At 39.5% G+C, this 20636-nt stretch overlaps 1 protein-coding gene across 1 annotated transcript; it reads right to left on the bottom strand.

Annotated features, from left to right (window-relative positions):
• Positions 1-7192: 7192 nt before the first annotated feature.
• CALHM4 (calcium homeostasis modulator family member 4) lies at positions 7193-11343 on the bottom strand. The gene is made up of 2 exons (XM_024551671.3): positions 10734-11343; positions 7193-7585 (listed from the first exon to the last, which is right to left on the bottom strand). Exons 1-2 carry the CDS (start codon positions 11289-11291, stop codon positions 7193-7195), a joined length of 951 nt encoding a protein of 316 aa, XP_024407439.2. The 5' UTR covers positions 11292-11343.
• Between the last annotated feature and the right edge of the window lie 9293 nt (positions 11344-20636).

The raw sequence follows: 20636 nt of genomic DNA, 5'->3' as shown, positions 1-20636 counted from the left end.
CGGAGGGGGGCGTGGGGAGCGTGTGAGATATCAGTCGTTTCCGGTTTCCAGATTGAGGCCCGGTGGCCTGGCGGGGGGACAAGATGCTCGTGGTAGTGTGGGCTAATGGTGGGGCCCAGGTGATGTCTACGGTTCTCCAACCTATAAAGTCCTTGGCGTCCCGCGGGAGTTGGGCGCGAGGCCGCGGGCGGTGTAAAGCCCAGTGAGTCGAGTGGCAGAAGCTCTGGTGGTGGGTCCCGTGGGTCCGGAAGGTTCGGCCCAATTCCCGAATAGCCACTCTCCCAGGGAATCGGGGAGGAAATAGACTGCAAGTCCGGAGATCTGGGTTCTATATTCAGATCCCTAGGCTTCACTTTTAAGTTTGTAGCTGGACGTAGATTTAAACATGTCTGTGATTGTGTATTCTATGAATTGATGAGGGGTGTGTGTAGATTTCAGTAACAGTTTTGATAAGCAAGGTAAACGTATCAATACTCTGAAAAATGTTCAGAACCTTTGACTTGGGAGAATAAAACTGAGGACTGTATTTAAAATACATACACCTGTCATCTCCAAGTTCATCTCATCAGTTACAAAGAAAATTTTCGAACTACAATGGCAAAACCTAAGCAAATGGCTAAATAAACATGTTACTTTTATGAGGAAATTATTAAAGAATTGCTTATGTTTATAATGTGTAAAATGTGTTTGACTTAACATGGCTAAGTCAAAATAAACGGGAAATGTAAGAAAATACTCCATTAGGAGGTTTTTTACACTTTTATAATATTTTCCTTTGTTTTCTTTTCTGTATTAAAGCTGGATTCACCTGTGTAGTGGGGGAAACAGTTTTTAATAAGAAGGTCCCTAATGATGCTCTGAAGTTTTTCTGTTGTTATTCTAAAATGATGATGTCCCATGGACCAGAAAGCATCCTGATCCTGTGTTAGGAAGTATTGCTCACTTGTAACAGAGGAATACATGGAAACATATTCAGGTACATTTCTATGCCTTAAAGTATTAAGGGTTGATTGGGACATTCTTTTACACTTCAGGGTAAACAGTGATTCTGAAGATCAGAATCAAATAAAATACATGAAGTAACTTGCAAATATAAGGGGCTTATTTGCCTGGATATCCTCAGATCAGACGTGTTACTGGGTAAAGAGTTTCTGGGCAGAGGGAACAATGTCAAGTTCCTAAACTGAGAGGCCACTCGATACTTTGGAAGCCAGTATGGCTGGTGCACGGTGAACTGGTGTAGGTCACATGGGGTCATTGGAGGGTTTAGCTGGAAGAATGACAATTGACTACAGTACTTTAGCTACTAAGTGTAAGTATATGTAATGGGGACAAAGTGTGAAAGTATGGAGACCAATTAGGTGTCTATGGTAATAATTCAAGCAAAAGACAATGATGACTTGGACCAGAGCTTTATGAGTCAAGGTGGCGAGGTACTGGCCAAATACTGGATATACTTGGAAGGTAGAGCTGTGTCAGGGTTTGATGCAGGTTGTAAGAACGAGAGGAGTCAGAGATGGTGTGGGGCCAAAATGACAGGTGAAGATAATAGAATGAGTTTGGCAAAAAAGTTGGTAACATTTTAAAATAAATTTTAAAAAATAAAAAAAAATTTCCTAACTGATAATAATGACCTATCAAAATGGATGCACTGTAAATCAGGTCACATCACTCCTTTGCTCATAACTGCTCTGCCCGTCTCAGATTAAAATCATGTCTTTACAATGTAGGTTCCATAGCATCTGGTTCCCTGACCCTCACCCAGCTCTCGTTACTTCTGTGACCTTACTACCGCCTAATGCCCTGCCACCTATTCTCTGCTCCTGCACACTAGCCTCCTTGCTGTTGCCAGACACACAAGACAGGTTCTCCTAAGGTCTTCGCACTTTCTGTTCCCTCTGCCTGCAGTGCTCTTCCTCTTACACGTGCATTGCTTCCCTTCACCTCCTTCAAGTCTTTCCTCAAATGTAACTGTTGATGAGGCTACTGATAATTCTACTTAAAATTACAATCACCTTTTCTCACTAGTATGCACCCCTTTATTTTCCTTTGGCATTTAAAACTGCACTAGAATTATTTATGTTTATTCCCATTCATTCATTCTCTCTCTCTCTCTCTCTCTCTCTCTCTCCCCCTCCCTCCCTTTCTCCTTCCCTCCCTCCCTCCCTGCCTCCTTCCCTCCTTTCCTCCCTGCTGTCCTCCCTCCACCCCCCTTTCTTACTGGGCGTTTCTTGTGGAGGCTGCAGGGGAGAATCAATTTCCTTGGTTTAGCCCATGACCCCCTCCATCTTCACAGCCAGTAATGGCTAATTTCTCAGGCATCACTCTCACAGTCCTTGACACTCCTCTTCTGTTGCCACTTTGCCTTCTCTGACACTGATTTCTCATGCAATCCTCTTATAAAGACTCTTGTGATTATATCGGGCCCACCAGGATAGTCCAGGGTAATATCCCCATCTCAGGAACCTTAACTTCACATCTGCAATGCCTCTTTTGCCATATACAATGTAAGGTGATGTTCACAGGTTCCAGGGGCTGGAACATGAACATCTTCGGGAAAGCCAGTGTTCAGTCCACCACAGTTCGCAAACTCTGAGGTTTGTGGGCCAGTGTCTGTGTGTGCACAGTTTTTCTGCGTATTTCCTCAAAAGAACTTTCCCCAGAGTGGTTCTTCAGAGGAGTTCATGACTCAGGGTGCACCCAGTCCCACAACTTAATCGCCCTCCCCTGTCTCTTCTAAAGGGTAATTAAAGTCCCAGAGACATTGACTTGTGTAAGACCATATGGCTGATGACAGAGTGTGATTTTCTGATCTTCATTTTGACCCTTCATAACTATGACCTACTGAAAACAAATGGGTGGATTATTGTGGTGTTCTGCCACTCCCTGAGTAAGAAAGAAGACCCAAGCCTCCAGGTCACACCTGTCTGTGGCTAATAGAATCAGTGCCACTGGCTGTTGTGTAGCTCAGATCCAAAGTTATGCCTCAGTGAGCAGGGAAGAGTCACTTTGCTAAGAACCCCAGCACCTTGAAGGGAAGCCCTTATATGTGCGGGAACAGTGGAAGTGGAAGAGGGATTCAGGTGTGATATCGCATCCTACTGTTGGAACTCAGGATGTTTTGGTTATTCCTTGACAGGAGTAGGAGGAGAGTTTTCCTAATACCCACAAGGCCCTGGAAGTTTTATAATCTGCCTCCTGTCATTGTATGGCAGTGGAGTACAGGGTCAGACATCACACTACAGAGATTGGGTTCTGGCTCCGTCCCCTATAGGTATGTGACCTTTGGCACACTGCTGGACTTCTCTATACCTTAGTTACCTCCTCAATGAATTGGGAGAACTTATTTTATTGGGGTCAGGTAGGCCTGGGTTCCATGATTTACCAGTTATGTAATGAAACATCTCAATAGGAAAGTATTTCATTTGTCTGACTTTACACAAAGTTCCCTCACATTCTCTATTATTATCTAATGTTATTTCAGGAAACTCATTTTACAATATGTGAATCTGCATACCAGTTTGTTATAAGTAGTAAATGGAATAATTTGGTTCAAGTAGCTGGCATAGAGTAATAAACACGAATTATTTTTACTACTACTACCATCACCACCACAGGTGGGTGTGGCCACCTGTCTGGACCGTTGGGGAACAGCAGAGGCCCCAGTACGTGAAACCCATTTCTTACTGGAGTTCTGGTGTGCTGAGATTAGAGAAGTTTAACTGCACTTGGTGGTTAGTACAGAAAAATCATTCAAGTCAAGACTAACGTGATTAGTCTCTCTGGAAATACAACATCCATTGTTCTTTGGTCCATGGATCACAGTTACAGATGTGTATCCCATAGAGCAAGAGCCAGTTGTGTAGCTATTCTGAGGACAGTCTGCTCTTTTGTGGCCAGTGCTAAATTTTGATAGACTTACTTAAGAGCTAAAATTGTATCTCTATAATTTATATTTTGAGGTAACTAGTAGCTATTTAGTCTTGCAGTTGGAAGGCTTTTGGCTGGCCATGACATTGCAAAGTTTTAAGGTAAATGTGATTTCCCTCTCTGCTAAAAACAGAATGCAGGAAAACATTTGTAAAGTCATATTACTGTTCCTTATTGCAATAGTGCTTTAGAAATTTTTAAAAATGGAATTGGCGATCGAGCACAGAGAAAGGAGAAAAAGAAGATGATGAGTATAAATGTATTCTGCAATACAAACAAACAAAACCAAAGAAAGCCAAGTAAAACACATCTAGACAGTGGAGTTGTATTTGTCTGCTGGAAAGGAGGTAACGTAAATTGTGGTGGGGGGTGGGGGAACTGAGAAGGTTGTAGTAAAAGATGAGCAAGGCTGTGTGATGCCAGGCCACGGCATTTGATGTAGTAGTCAAAGGTTTGGTAATACATATAAGGTAGTATTAGTGCTTAATTGAATTTAATTATGTTTTAAAGTTAAGTAAATCCATTAAGCATGAAGAGGAAAATGTACAATATTACTAATGAAAAAATTTTGTCTAGCTGGCTGTCAAACAAAAGAATACTCTGGCCAAAAAGTCTGTGAATTTTTTTCAATTACAATTTACATTAAATATTATTTTATGTTAGTTCTGGGTGTACAGCATAGTGGTTAGACAACCTTATACTCCACAAAGTGGTGCCCCTGATATTTCTAGTACCCACCTGCCACTATACATGGCTATTAAAATATTACTGACTGTATTCCCTATGCTGAACTATACACCCTGTGACTATTTTGTGACCACAAATTTGTACTACTTAATCCCGTCACCTTTTTCACCCAGCCCTTCAACAACCCCCACCCCGTCCCCACTCCTTTTGGTAACCATAACTCTGATCTCGTGTCTATGAGACTGTTAGGGAACTTTATTTATTTAATTAAAAATGGATACATACAATTAAATCTCAAGAATGTGTACCACTTAATATTCACTGATGGTATAAAAACCTATGAAGCCATGTGGAGAAGTCAAAGAATACTTAACAATTCTTTGCTACAAAGCTGTAGTAGAAGATCATGATTAAGTGGTTCAAAATATAAGTTGTATATTTCATATTCTGAAAGAGTTTCCTATAGAAAGGGCTCCCAGAAACTAGCGGAAAGAAAGTTTCCTGGTGTTAGTATGTAAACAACTACTATCTTCTTTCTGATGATGTAATATTTTTATTTCATACACTTTAGTTTTGCTGTAAAATCTTACTGAAGAGTATTTACTTGGTACAATCCTTGAAAACTATTAAAATGATTTGGAGTATGATATAAAGTGTTGCTTTAAGTAGTGTGTCTTAATATAGAGGAATTTCAAAATTTTTCAGATAAATGGAGCCATAGAATTTCAGAGTTGGAGGAGAGCATAGTGAACACAGTGGATGTGATCATCTGTATTTACATGGCTCATTTGTACCAGAGCCAAACAAGGACCCTACTTACCTTCCACACTTCTGTTTTTTAAAGCTCCCTCTAGCAATGCCACATAAGTACTGTACATAGAGTTAGGTGACAAAGTGGAATGATTTTCCTCGGCCACTTGTAAAAGATCAGTACATTAACACTCTATCAAAAGTGGAATGCCAGCAAATGTCTTTAGAGAAAACTCAGAATCAAATCAAGGATGTTTTTCTTCCAGTAGAAACAACCTGGGCCTACTACTGTTCCAGACGATTGTATACATATTGACCTGTATACATATAAACATAAACGTAAAAATCTTATTAGACTTAGAAGGGGCCTCAAGAATTTATCTGCTCATTTCTTTGCCTTCCAGCAAGTAAGGTCTCATTATCCCTATTTTATAGATGAAGAAATTGGGCCTCAGAAAGACTGATCTGCTCAGTAAGAGATGGGGAGGAGGGATAGGTCTCCTGTCCTAGCAATTTGCTACACTATGCATCTCTTCATGGTTAAAACAAAAATTGGTTCCCTTAAACTTTATTTTCTATTTGCTTCTATTAAGTTTGAGGGACCTATAATTTCACACAAAATAGACCCTTATTTTCATGATTATGTAAAATTAGATTACCAAGTAATTGATTTTTAGATAGTTAAGTTGCCAGGTGTTCCTGAAAGTGAATCTTCAAAGTCAGCTTGACTATTGGCAATTGGTCCATTGCCCAGTAAGCAGTCATTGTTTTATTTATTTATTTTTTAAAAGTTTCTCATTTTGCTAATTTTGGCCAAAGAACCAGTTGCTTACGTTAATGTGGCAAAAATCAGGCACAAAATACTACATATATCAGAAATAATATAAACTAGAAAGCTGTCAAATCTTAGAAGTGCAAAGTCATGCACAGAAAAGGCAGGCAGGTCTCCCCTTCTGGAGTCCTAGAGAATGAGTATACAAAGGTAGTTTACAGCCTTGCTTCCCCAAATAGATTTGAGTGCAAAGGTGCAATTTAATAATGAAAAAGCACAGACGGTGTCTCTGTAGTGGAGCACAGAGGGGAAGCTTTATGTGTCATCACTATAAAAATGCTCCTGGTGTGGAGGTGCTACCAATAACATGACACTAATGATGATACATTAATGCCTCATCTTTGCCTGTTTACAGCAGCGTGACTCCAGACCGTCAATGGGCTTCTTCCCTACATGTCACCAGCTTTGAAAGGGCTTTTTATCCTGGATTCCAGAAGGTCAGATAGGTAAGCTTGGAGGAAGAAGTAGTGAAAAGCTTCCGAATATAGAGGTAGAAATACAAAAAGAAACCAGAAATCAGAGATGGGGAAAATAGCGATACAAGACACAGAGTGCGAAGCGGAAGGAAAGGGTCACACTCAGCGCTTGTTTTATGGAAGGCAGTGTGTAGAGCACTTTGTTTCTCTTCAACATTTAATCCTCCCAGCAGCTCCTTGAAGTAGCTACTATGTGCAGACACCAAAATGGCACTCAAAAATATTAATTTTTGCACAGCTAGTAAGTAACAGAACCGAGATTTAAATGCTGATATGACTCCAAATTCCATAATGTTTTAGTAAGACCAATGTAGGCATTACTAGACCATCAATGAAATTTCAAAAAGGGAGACTGGCACAATTATCAGACAAACTGATTTTGGAAATAGCATTTTGGACGGACTTTTGTAAACAAATATTAGAAGAGAGAGAAAAAGATGAAGGAATTCCATTGAAACTCCATTATCGTAAGAACAGAGTATGTGTCAAGCAACCTGAATCACAAAAGGTGCTATAATCAAGGTTTTAATTCAATACCTCTTGATTTGCTTTCTTCATTAACCTCATCTTCATGTTCCTGGTCCCCAAGGACGCTATAGTGACCTTGCAAGTCATCACCCAAACAGAAGAGACTGGGTGCTGAGATATCTTTCCAGTCCTGACTTGAAGGAATACGTACGTGCTTGACATCTTCACTTCCAGGAGCAAAGCCAAATAGTTTCTTTATGCGCTGCGTGATGAGGAGGTGCGCGTGCTGCTCTGCAGCTTGTTCAAAGAGCTCCCTCTCGTGGCGGAGGTGGTTGGTCCAGTAGCAGTGCTGCAGAGAGGTGAGGGGTGAGCAGCACCTAACCACACAGCAGGAGACTAGGGCAGTGATGGTTGCCAAGGTGATCAAAATCCAGCCCAGCATCTTAATGTAATTATTTAAAAGGAAAACAGAAAACATCAATGCATCGAGTATTCAAGAAACAGCCATGGCCAGAAGGATTCCTTCAAAATTGAGAACCAAACTGTGGACAAGATATGTTTTTCTAGTTTTTAACACATTAACAAGGTGCTGATCATTTGGTATGGATATAGGTGTGATGGAGGTATAGGCCCAACCATTTCAACTTCATTTTTCTATTACAAAGGATTTTGCTCAAACTTGGAATGGATTCTAAGTATTGTCCTTGAAGAAGCAGATGCTATAACCCACAAATTACCCTTGCATAAAGGAACACAAAGTATGTGCTTTGCTTTTAGTCCAATTTTACTTTTCAGCCATCAGGTCCAGGCCCATGCATTGTCTGAGGGCTTACTAAGTATTTGATAATGATGGTGATGAAAATGAAGCTATGATAGATAATAATGGTAGCCTCCTAAGGCACCTTCAGTGATGTGCCAACAAGTACTCATTAATATTTCTTCCTGAGTTGCTCTTTCCTTTTATTTTATATGACCAAAGAAGGAAGTCAGTGAGCAGACTCTTATGTCTCTAAACATATAACACCTTATTGTTTTCCTTTTCATTTCCTTCCCCCTTCAAATAGTCATTTGCTCACTACTTTTATGACTTTTTTGAAATGTACTTTGAAAGGAAAATGAACTAGACTTTATTTGCAACTGTTTAGTTTCCACCATTAAAGACTGATGTGAATGGCTGTTTTCTACTCTTACGATCCTTTTATTTCCTTTTAGTTTTTCTTCCTTTCTCCCCCAATATTCAGCTGTTGTTATATAAAGTGAGAGACACAAGTTGCACACATTTAGGGAAGCCAGCAGTAGGCAGCCACAGTCTGGGAGGTGGAGGTCTCTTCCACAGTTTGTGATTCACCGACAGTCCTGGAATCACCTGTGTGCACAGGGGCACAGCTGCACTCTGTGGAGGCCAAATCCTACAAGGTGATGCACATCACAATTAAACTTAATGGAGGCCAGCAAGGTGGAGGAAAGGCCTTCTTAGATGCCCATAAATTCATCGACTATCATTTATTGAGCCCCAGGTTGACGGCTACCATGTACTGTGCGTGGTGCTTGGCTGTGGAGACTCACATGTGCATAATTTAAGATACAAACATTCTTCACACAGTCTTTAAGCCTTTAGAGAGAAACAAAAGAGCAAGCCAAGAAATATGGTAATTTTTGATATGTGTAAACACGGGCCTGAAGGAACCCAGTGGAAGAGAAATGAACTTGTTTAAAGGAGAAGAGTATCAGGGCATACTTCTCAGAGGAGACGATGCTTGCACTAAAATTATTAAAGAGGAGTTCAACAGAATGCAAGCACTTGAGGAGCGTTCCAAAGAGACAGAAAACTAAGAGCTTAAAGGGTTGGGGAAACCTCAAGAAATTTGGATTCACTAGGTCCTAGGAGTCGTGTGGAAAAGTAGTCAGTGGCCAGATATTGGAGGTCTAGTATGTCATGCCAAGAATTTGGATTTGTACTTAGGCTGGTAGGAAATCACGAAAGGACATTATGTGGAGTGTGCAAGGGCAGGCTCATCACAATTTGCATTCAGAAAAATAATTTTAGCCTCAGTGTAGAAAGCAGATTGAAATGAAGTGAAACCAAGATCAGGAAGATTTTTGAGAATGAGGTATGGGTAGAGAAGGAATTTGAATTTGATCTTGTGGTCAACCCAGAAGAGTTCTACTGAAAGACAGTGTGTATTTCTCAAGTGAGACTGATGTTTAAGGTAACCACAGAAGGCCCTGATGAAATAGGAGCAGCATGATGTTTCAAGCGGCTATTCATTAGCTCTGTGAACTTACAAAAGTTACATAAATTCTCTGAGCTTTGGTTTCCTCATCTCTAAAATGGGATTGCTTATATCTGTCTCATAAGCTTATGAGGACTGGAGTTAATATATGAAATGTATACTATATGATGAGCAACTATGTAAATATTAGTTTTGTTTCACCAAAACAAAAAACCCACTGGCTGAGAGCACTCAGAACTGCACGACCATCCTTTCACAGAAGTCTGTGTATCATTAAATAAGACATTTTAAGAAAATGTTACCATTGCATATTACCTCTTAGTTTTTCTTAAGCAAGGATATTTTTAAAGTTAAAATTTCCCCACTGATTATTTGACTTTTCACCTATATTCACATAGCTCCTCTGCCTGAGCTTTAGGGCTAGTATAAAAAGGTGAGACAAAACCTACTGTAATGGGATTTCTCATTTTGCTTAAACTGGGCCATATTCAACTCTGCAGTATTCTGGGAGTTGACAGTATTTTTTTCAAGTAAATATCATCAGCACTTCTAAATTTTAATAACTGAAAAGTAATGGGTCAAAAATGTCTTTATAATAAGTGGTTTAAAAATGATATTTTTACTGTATGGCAGGGGCTTGAAAATTCATTTTTTTCCCTACATCTTTTGGAGAAACTGAGGAAAGCCAACCACTCTCTATTGAACCACACTTTTACAGTTTTTACATTCAACTCACAAGTGTGTTGGGTTCAGGCCTCCCCTAGCCTCCCTCATCCACTCCTCGCACAAACCTGTCTAAGGACACTAAATTTAAAGCCGCCATGGGAGTTCACTTTTACTTATATTTAAGCTTGCTGTAATTTTAAATATTTTAATCTATAAAAATGCATTTTAAGAATATGTGGCAAGATGAAATTTAGTAATATGGTAATATTAGTTTAATAACAATATCCAAAATTCATTGTTTTGTATATATATAAATTCTGGACACAGTGCTGAGCACCTTAGGTATATTAGCTCATTTATTCCTCACACCGGCCCTATGTGGTAGATCCCATTAATGTCCCCATTGTACAGCTGAGAAGAGTGAAGCACGGGTCAGTTACATAAGTTGCTTAAGGTTTTGCAGGTTAATAAACAGCAAAGAAAGACTTAAACCCGGGTCTGTGATTCCAAAGCCCAATATCCTAACTGTATTTATATAGCGATCAGTAGAAATCACTTTGACGAATGGCATCTAGTTTGTGTTCTATAGTCAGACAATATGAGGAGCAGCAGGAATGAGAAATGATTCCAGTGAGTGTAGACTGCAGTTAATATGGGAAAGGATAACAGAAAAAGAAATCAAGAACTTACTTGTGACTGGAATCTGTGCAGAAGAGCTACCTCATCTCTTACCAGGTTCATGTCAGATGGAGCTGATTTGCAACATGGAAACCCAGCTAAGATCTCTTCCCGTTTGCTGGCATTGATGTTGTCAAACACTGGGTAATGGTCCACAGATACAAATTCACTTGCCGCACATTCGTAGTATGTGCCTGTCATCAGGGTCGCCACCAGCCATGTCAATGGAGCAATGAGTGCCCTCCCGGTGATGCTGCAGAACCTGAGGCAAGCCAGCTTGCGCTCCAGGAGGCTGATTCTCCGGTGCGGAGGGGCACATTTGCAGCAGTATTCGTTGGAAATTGTCCACATTTGGCTTCTCAGAGCATAGCCAGCAACCAGAAGGATCAAGGCAGGGATGACTAGAAAAGCAGAACCATAATAGAAATTTTTCCCAACCTGACAGGGACAGCTGAATGTGAAAGAGGAGAACAGCTGTTGCCCACCAATAGTCAAAGCAGCAATTAAAGAGTTGATCAATGTTCCACTTCTCTGCAGAGAAGATACGATACGGTTGAGAGTTGCGCTCATTGTTGGGAAGCTCTTCCACAAATCAGCTTGTATCCCTTTCTGATCTTTAGACTCCTCCAGCTATAACCATTTTATGGGTTCTTACTGGTTCTACTGGTTGTGTCAGTCAACCCAACATCCTTACATGTTGAAAGGATTCTAGCATCTTTCCTTGTGCACCTTGGGAGTCCTGACCTAATAAATGCACTTCAGATTACATTCATAGCTGGAAGAAATTGAGAGAGGGGTTGATCTGGTGTGAGTGAGGGGGAAAACTTCTTCAGTGTGTCTCTCCGCTGAAGAGAGGATGACTCGCGTGCAAAGCAGACTACTGACAGCGTTCCACGTGCTGCTTCCTGAGACACAAAATGCTCGGCAGCAGCAAACAGAGCACTGGGAGCAAAGCAGAGAACGTGCTTACCCTCGGACTAGTCCCGGATTTGCTTACCGTAAAATTACGACATAAAGAATAATGGACATTATCAAAAAATGAATGGATTCAATATTTGGAGCTCTCTGGAGTGTCCATAACCCAAGAGTTCTGCCAGAAGATCCCAAATGCTTTCCAAAAAGGAGAATAACAAGGCTTGGGTACCCTTAAAACTGAATCACAAAAAAGCATTCTAACATTGTATAAAAATCTATTTGTATTGACAGAATATAATATAATGATGTGTTACTTTATGCAAATTTTTAACGTGACATCTTTTTGTTCTATGAAAATGTGATATTTATGTATTAATAAAGATATATATATATAAAAGAAAGAATATGTAAGGTGTTCTCTATATTTCTATATTTTCTATAAGGTGTTTTCAATATTTTTTGTATACCTTCTATATAAAAGCCACTGAACTAGGCCTGGGTGGGCTTATAAAAAGTGAATAAGATATAAATTTCTGTTTTCAAAAAAAAAACACTCAACTGGACATGGTTAAATACATAATTAGTGAATTGAAACATAATGCTGAAGAATTTACCCAAAGCGCAATATAAAAAGACAAATAATTAAAATATGTTAAAAACAAATTAAAGGACTCTACTCCAGGAAGAAAAACAACTCAATTAAAAAATGGGCAAAGGACCTGAACAGACACTTCTCTAAGGAGGACATCCAGAGGGCCCAGAGACATATGAAAAGATGCTAAGTATCACTAGTCATCAGAGAGATGCAAATTAAAACCACAATGAGATACCACTCCACACCGGTGAGAATGGCCATCATAAACAAATCAACAAACAAGTGTTGGAGAGGTTGTGGAGAAAAGGGAACGCTAGTACACTGTTGGTGGGAATGCAGACTGGTGCAGCCACTGTGGAAAACAGTATAGAATGTCCTCAAAAACTAAAAATGGAACTGCCTTTTGACCCAGCAATTCCACTGCTGGGATTATACCCTAAGAATTCTGAATCACCAATTCAAAAGAACCTGTGCACCTCAATGTTCATAGCAGCACAATTTACAATAGCCAAGTGCTAGTAACAGCCTAAGTGCCCATCAGTAAATGAGTGGATCAAAAAACTGTGGTACATTGACACGATGGAATGCTACATAGTAGAAAGAAAGAAGGAGTTCCTACCCTTTGCAACAGCATGGATGGAACTGGAGAGCATTATGCTAAGTGAAATAAGCCAGGTGGTGAAAGACAAATACCATATGATCTCACCTATAAGTGGAATCTAATCAACAAAACAAACAAGCAAACAAAATAGAACCCGAAACACTGAAATAAACAACAAATTGACAGTAACCAGAGGAGTAAGGGGAGAGGGATAATGGGGAAAAATAGGAGAATGGTTGTCAAGGAACCTGTATAAAGGACATATGGACAAAGCCAAAGGGGGTAGGTTTGAGAGTGGGAGGTGGGGGTGGGTGGGGCGGGGGGCATGGTGGGGCGAAAACGGAGACAACTGTACTTAAACAACAATAAAAAATGACCAAAAAAAAAAGAAATAGAAGACAAATTAAGCAACTCCATAACCTGTTTAATAGGAGTTCCAGGAGAAAAAATATTGAAGGAATAGTCAGAGAAGCAATATTTGAAGAGAAATAAGTGAGGATTTTGCAGAATCAAAGAAAATTCTCATATAGGAAAAGTGTTAGATGTTATGAACAGTGTAAAGATACATGAACATATAGACACATCACAGTAAAGCTGCAGAGTATAAAAAAATAAAAAGATAATCTTAAAAGCTACCAGAAAGAAGAGATACATAACCTATAAGAGAATGACCGCAGACCAACAGGAGACTTCTTATCAGTAACAATAGAGGCCAGAAGGCAGTATCTTCAGAGTAACTCAGTACCAGCTAAACTATCATTCTAGACAGAATAAGATAAAGGTACATAAGACTAAGGGAATTAACCACTAATAGAACTTCATTAAGAGGATTGTGAAAGTATATTTTCATCAAGAATAAATGAAGTCTGAGGAAAAACATGGAGTAAAAAATAATGAGTACAAATATGATATTCATAAGATGTTCCTTTAATTATAACCTGTAGAAATAACTACTTTTTAATTTAATAGATATAACTAAAGAAATACATACTTATAGTAAGAAGTCACTATGGAAACGGCTAAACTTAAAAGGACTGACCAGACCAGGTGTTGGTGAGGATTGCAGAGTGACCGGAGCCCTCATGCATTGAAGGAGGTAAGGTAAAATGGAACAATCCCTTTGGAAAATTGTCAGTTTCTTCAAAAGTTAACTCTATATCCACCATGTAACACATGTATTTATCTCCTGGGTATTTGCTCAAGAAAACGAAGGCATATTTCCACAGGAAAACTTGCACGTGAGTGTCCGTAGCAGTTGTATTTATAATGGCTGCAAACTAGAAATGACACGATGACAGGAATACATTCAAAACCACTTCTTGAATCAAAGAATTCAAGTGAAGGAATACTACATAAAATTCTAAAAAATGTCAATTAATCTATGTTGGCAGAAAATAGATCAGTGCTTGCGTAGAGAATGGGGGAGGAGAAATGAGAAGAGAGAGATTACCAAGAGATATGAGAACATTTTTAGGCATTTTATCAGTTTGTACCGGCAGGATTTTAATTTACGGAATGACTGAGTGATAACACTGAAAGAAGAATTTATTACATTCATCAAGAGAAAGGGGCATGCCAAGCCACACGGGCCATATGGAGAAATGCCAGGTTTGGTCAGAAGGCAGGAAGGAGGAGCAGAAAGCCTAGGCCAGACCTTTCACCGGTGTGTTCATGGAAAAGGCAAGGCAGGGCAGAGAAACCTATTTAGGACTGGCTAGTTTAAATAATTCTGACGGGATTTGAGGCACAGGGGCTGTCACTATCCGTCTGATACCTGGGCCTGGGTTGATCTAGAGTAGGGGGGATAGTGGCTTGGTGTATTGAGAGAAGAGGAGGTGGTTCAGAGTATGGGCTCTGGATTGCATGGGAGATGTAAATCACTTTGGCTACTAGGGAAGCCCTGTAATTAACGGATGCCAAATAGACCAAGAGTCTGAGATACTGCAGTGAAAACAAGGTGATGGGAATTTCAAACATATTGACTGATTTGATGGCTTCAGGGGTGTATACATAGGTCTAAACTCATCAAATTATACATCAATATCTCAAGAAAGCAGTAGAATTTTAAGAATAATTATTACATAATAGAAATCCAGTGTATAGATCACTCAAAAACAGAAAATAAAAAAGGAATATTGATAGGAAAAGAGATAATAGAGGGAAAAAGATGGTACAAAGAACACACAAAATAATGGTAGAAATGAGACCAAACACACCAATTTCACACACACAAAATTAAATAGGTAACAATTACTGGGTACTCACTACATGTTAGGCCTTCTTCTAAGAACTTCATCCTACTCAATCCCCACAGTCACCCTGTGATGAGGTGCTAATATTATCCTCAGCTTTCGGACAGATGAGAAAATGGAAGTATGGAGGGATTAGGGAAATCGCATAGGGCCAGAGATGAATGGGAAAACCAGGATTAGGACCCAGGTGGTCTGGAACATGCTCCCAACCACCACACCAGAGCTGGACTGAACTTACCTGTCGAGCAATTAAAAAAGAGTCACACTACTTACCGGCGACATACCTCAAACCAGTCCACACGCAAAGCTTGAAAAATAAAGGTATTGAAATACGTATTACTGAGAGTAGTATTAATATGAGGCAAAACTGAACTAAAGGCAGCAAGTGTCCAGCTAAGTTTGAACGCTCCATCATAAGAAAAGGAACAATCCATCATGCGTAAGATACTTGTCAATTTGTATGTCTGTGACTGCATAACTTTGAAATATATAAAGCAAACACTGATGAAATTATAGATTGAAATCCTTAAAATCATAGAATTTTAAAACATATTCTTATCAGAAATTATTGATCAAGTGAACATTATAAATGATATAAAAGATATGGTGAACAATATTAATAAGCTCTAAGATAAATATAGTATCCTATACCCTAAAGATAGAGAATAAACATTTTTACAAGTTCCCAATAAATTAGTTGCCAAAACATATTGATTATGTATAAAATTGCATGGGAAATTTCAGCATTAATATCTAATAACAAGGAAACCGACTTAAAAACCATGATAACAGAATGCTACAGATTAGGGGCTGGCAATCTATGGTTCAGGGACCAAACTGATTTGCTGCCTATTTTACGACTTTTGAGCTAAGCACGGGTTTTACATTTTAAAATGACATGTGAAAATTGCATGACATTCAAATCTCAGTGTTTATAAATACAGTTTTACCGGCGCATAGCCATACTGGCTCCTGGGACGTCGGTAGCTGCTTCCCCACCACAGCCACAGCGATGAGCAGCTGTGGCAGAGCGTGTGGCCACGAAGCCCACAGTATTGACTCTCCAGCCCTCACAGAAAAAGTTCGCTGACCTTTGCCAAAGAGCTGTGCGAATAAATAAATTAACTAGACTGACAGCTATAGGTATGCACAAACCTTAACGAATAATTTTTTAAATTGCATTTTATTGATTATGCTATTACCGTTGTCCGGATTGTCCCCCTTTTGCTCCCTTCACCCAGCACCCCCACTCCTTCGGGCAACCCCCCCACCCCATTGTTCATGTCCACGGTCATGCGTATAAGTTCTTAGGCTACTCCATTTCTTATACTGGACTTTACATCCCCATGGCCACTCTGCAACTACCTATTCGTACTTCTGAATCCCCTCACCTGTTCACGCTTTCCCCTCCTCTGGCAACCACTGAAATGCTCTCTGTATCCACGATTCTGTTTCTATTCTTCTTGTTTGCTTAGCTTGTTATTTAAATTCAATTGTTAATAGATTTGTATTTTTTGCCATTTTATTGTTCATAGTTTTGATCTTCTTTTTCTGAAATAACTCCCTTGAACATTTCATATAGTAATGGTTTGGTGATGATGAACTCCCTTAATTTTTTCTTGTCTGGAAAGCCCTTTATCTGTCCTTTGATTCCAAATGATCACTTTGCTGGGTAGAGCAATCTTGGCTGTAGGTCTCTGCTTTTCATGACTTTGAATATTTCTTGCCAGTCCCTTCTAGCCTGCAAAGTTTCTTTTCAAAAATCACCTGACAGTCTTATGGGAACTCCCCTGTAGCTGACTAACTTCTTTTCTCTTGCTGCTTTTAAGATTCTCTCTTTATCTTTAAACTTTGGCATTTTAATTATGATGTGTCTTGGTGTGGGCCTCTTTGCATCCATGTTGTTTGGGACTCTGTGCTTCCTGGACTTACAAGTCTACTTCCTTCACCAAATTAGGGACGTATTCTTTCATTATTTTTTCAAATAGATTTCCAATTTCTTGCTCTTTCTCTTCTCCTCCTGGCATGCCTATGATGTGAATGTTGGACTTCTCTCTTGTAGTTGTCCCAGTGACTGTTTATACTATCCTCATTTTGAGGAATTATTTTTCCTTCTTATTGGTCTGATTGGTTATTTTTTATTCCTTTATGTTCCAAATCATTGATTTGATTCTTGGCTTCATCCATTCTACTGTTTCCCTGTGAATTGTTCTATATATCAGTTAATGTATCCTTTGTTTCTGACTGGATGTTTTAATGCTATTAAAATCCTCACTAAGTTCCTTGAGCATCCTTAAACCAATGTTTTGAACTCTGCATCTGATAGATTGCTCATCTCCATTTCATTTAGCTCTATTTCTGGAGTTTTGATCTGTTCTTTCATTTGGACCATGTTTCTTTGTCTCCTCATTTTGGCAGCCTCCCTGTGTTTGTTTCTATGTATTAGCTAGAGCTGCTATGATTCCCTGTCTTGGTGGTGTGGCCTGATGTAGTAGGTGTCCTATTGGGCCCTATCACCCAAGCTGGGTACTCAAGATGCGCCCTTCATTTGCACTGAGTACTTAGCAAATAACTTTGAAGAAAAAATTCAAGCTGTAAGGTTTGTGCAGTATGATACATTATGTAAAGCTTTAAAACAAAATAATTTATGTTGATAATTTCATATTTAAAAATAAGTTTAATAGAGTCTATGGGGAGTGAGTAAGTAGAGAAGGAAATTGTAAACCATTCTTTCAAGGAACTATGTAGAAAAAGTGGGAGCATTGATTGATTAGAAGTCACTGTTGGGATTTCAAAGTCTTGCTGTAAAGGAGTTTTTTGATGACAAATTCTTGATTTCTTATTGTTGTTTACTGTTAGAAGGAATAATGACTTCATTTGCAGTACCTTTGGGTAACTTATCAAGGATTGTGAATGATTATTTCTATGAGTAAACAATTTTCTATTGGGCTTTATAGCCAAATGGTCTCCATGTTGAAGACAGCTTGCTGTGGCCTATCCAACATATGACATGTCTGCTCCTCAATAGGTCCCTGGGTGTGGCTTTGCCTTGTCGGAAGGTTTGTGGATGACCTCAGATGGTCATCATCTGGCTGACATGTTAGTAGATGTTCTACTTTCTTAGCATCTCCCCAAGTCACTACTCAGCTTCCCAGGTACCTCCCAAAGTATGAGTATAGGGGGTGGCCCAGTCCCCCATTTACGTGGGTTGATAAACACTGCAGAGCAGATATGACAAGACTGAAGAACGTATCGTACTTCCAACCCCAGCTCTGAATTCAGTCCTAGGACACCGAAAGAACTCTAAATAAAAGAGGAAAAAGTTCTCTTCTGCATTATTTTAAAATGACTCCTCTTTCTCGTTTGCTACCAGAGCAGACACTGTTGATTTTCAACCAGTGTGCCACAAGAATTTTAAAACATGTGATACTTGACTATTTTCAGGGGCACTGACCTCTTTTCCTTTCAATTGTCAAAAAAAAAAAAGGCAACAGCCAACACAATAATAGCCATCTAGTGTGAATGAATCAAAATTATACCTTTCAGATCAGCAAAAAATGTACTTTTTGGTGTGCCTCAGAAATTTAGCAATTAGTTTATGTGTGCCACAAGACGTAAAAGGTTGAAAATCGCAGATCTACATGCTTGAGGCAACCTCCATGCCTTCTTCCATTTAAGTAAAGTGTGGTTTTACATGAAAAGAAGGAGGCTGGGGGACACAGGTCTAAATATGATCATAAGAGCTGCTGAAACTGGGTTTCTCAGTCTGCAAACCAGTCAACCACTGCCCCAGAGTCAGTGCCTACGGCTGTGTTGTGCAGGCTGTGCTTTTGCACGGTAGTCGGGGCGGCGACTCCTTCCTAAAGCCACACGGTCCTGGCTGCAGGGCTGGGACTGAAGGGGGACCCGACGTCAGTCTGGAGGAAGAGCTGGCTGTCTCTAATGTGCCCATGTTGTCCTGAATTCTCATGGTGGCCCTGTTGTCACCATACCTCAACCTTTAGAGTTTGGTAAAATTGATTCCGGTATCACCTCTCCCTCCCACCAAGTATGCAAGACTTTTCTATGCTTTTTTTTTTCCCCCAGGGATCTCCCATGCAGAACTCAGAATCGCCCCAAACTGGGTCTCGGTAGCTTTTGTGAATCTATCTCCAAAATATTTTTTGTAACATACAGTGTGTGGTAAAAAAAAAAATTTTTTTTTCTTTACTTGGAGTCAGCAAATTTAGCCCAAATCTCTCCTTGTTGCCTATTGTCTCGTTAACACTGAAAACATTTCTTAACCTCTCTGACTTTTAGATTCCTATCCTATGACATGGTAGTGATTGCAGTACTGACTACTTCACAAAGTGTAGACGAATTAAAATGAGATAAAGAAAATGAAATCATGTGGTAAAGTGTAAGTTTATATAAGTATGAGGTGCTGTCAAACTACTACCGAAAAGCCCCCCTAAACCTACAACTCAGCCAAGCTGATTTTCCTGAGAATGGGGTCATAGAACATAGGTATTAATAGAAATCCCACAGATGTTGTAGAATCCCATCCAATATATTCACCTTCAAGAATAATCTATAGTAATTATTGTTTATATAGTACATTATAGTGCGCTTTATAGCACACATGATCTCTTTGATATTCACAATTATTCTGTGAGGTGGTATTATTATTGCCATTTTGCAGATGTGGAAACTGAGCCAGAGAGCAATAAAATGGCTTGCCCAAGTCACACAGCCAGTAAATGGTGGAGCTGCAGCTTAGCCTGAGCCTCCCATATCCTCCCAGGCTCTTTCAACTACACCGTGCTCCTCTTCAAAGTCGTCAGTAGTCTGTCACTTTATAGCAAGACTTTTTCAGAGCACACAGAGCTAATTTTTCATTGACTCAAGTCATAAGAAGCAGGAAATACTTTCTTAAACTTAGTTTCAAGCTTCTATTTCTGGAAACATTTTGATCCTCCACACCCTGCAGTTATCAAGATGAGAGAGATTCTTTTTTCAACTTTAAATATCTATACTTCTGCATAAATAGAGGGAGCTTTCAATAGCCAGCATCTCGAGGACACTCAAAAGAAAGCTAAGGGCTTGCTTTCTCTGCCAGAATAACCATACATTATTAAACTGTAGAACACCCATTCTGAGCAACAGTTTTATAAGAAAATATTAGCACCCAAATGCTATCACTTCTTCAAATTGCTGGTTATGGGTAAAAAGTTACTAGGTATATTTGAATTTTTTAATCACACAAGATGGGGTCTGTGATGACCATTATTTGGAGGATAATATGAAAGCCATTATAGCTGATTAGGTCTGAATCCAGGATTTAGTGCCGACAGATTGCTGATCCCGTCTTGAGTTCACACAACAATCAATACAAAGGCATTTGAATAATGGTAACATTTAGATCTGTCTTGGAATGTGAAGGTTTCTGTTTGTGATTTTAAAACAATGCTTTGGCATGAGAGCAAAACACCACTCTCATACTCCCTTGGGCTAAAGAATTTTCAGTAGATGGTGCTTCTGATCTGACTTCCCACTCTCAGTTTTTATGCCTC

Source organism: Desmodus rotundus, chromosome 11 (genome assembly GCF_022682495.2).
Source record: "Desmodus rotundus isolate HL8 chromosome 11, HLdesRot8A.1, whole genome shotgun sequence".
NCBI lineage: Eukaryota > Metazoa > Chordata > Mammalia > Chiroptera > Phyllostomidae > Desmodus > Desmodus rotundus.
Note: the sequence above shows the minus strand (reverse complement) of the source record. Positions and strands in the feature narration are given on the sequence as shown.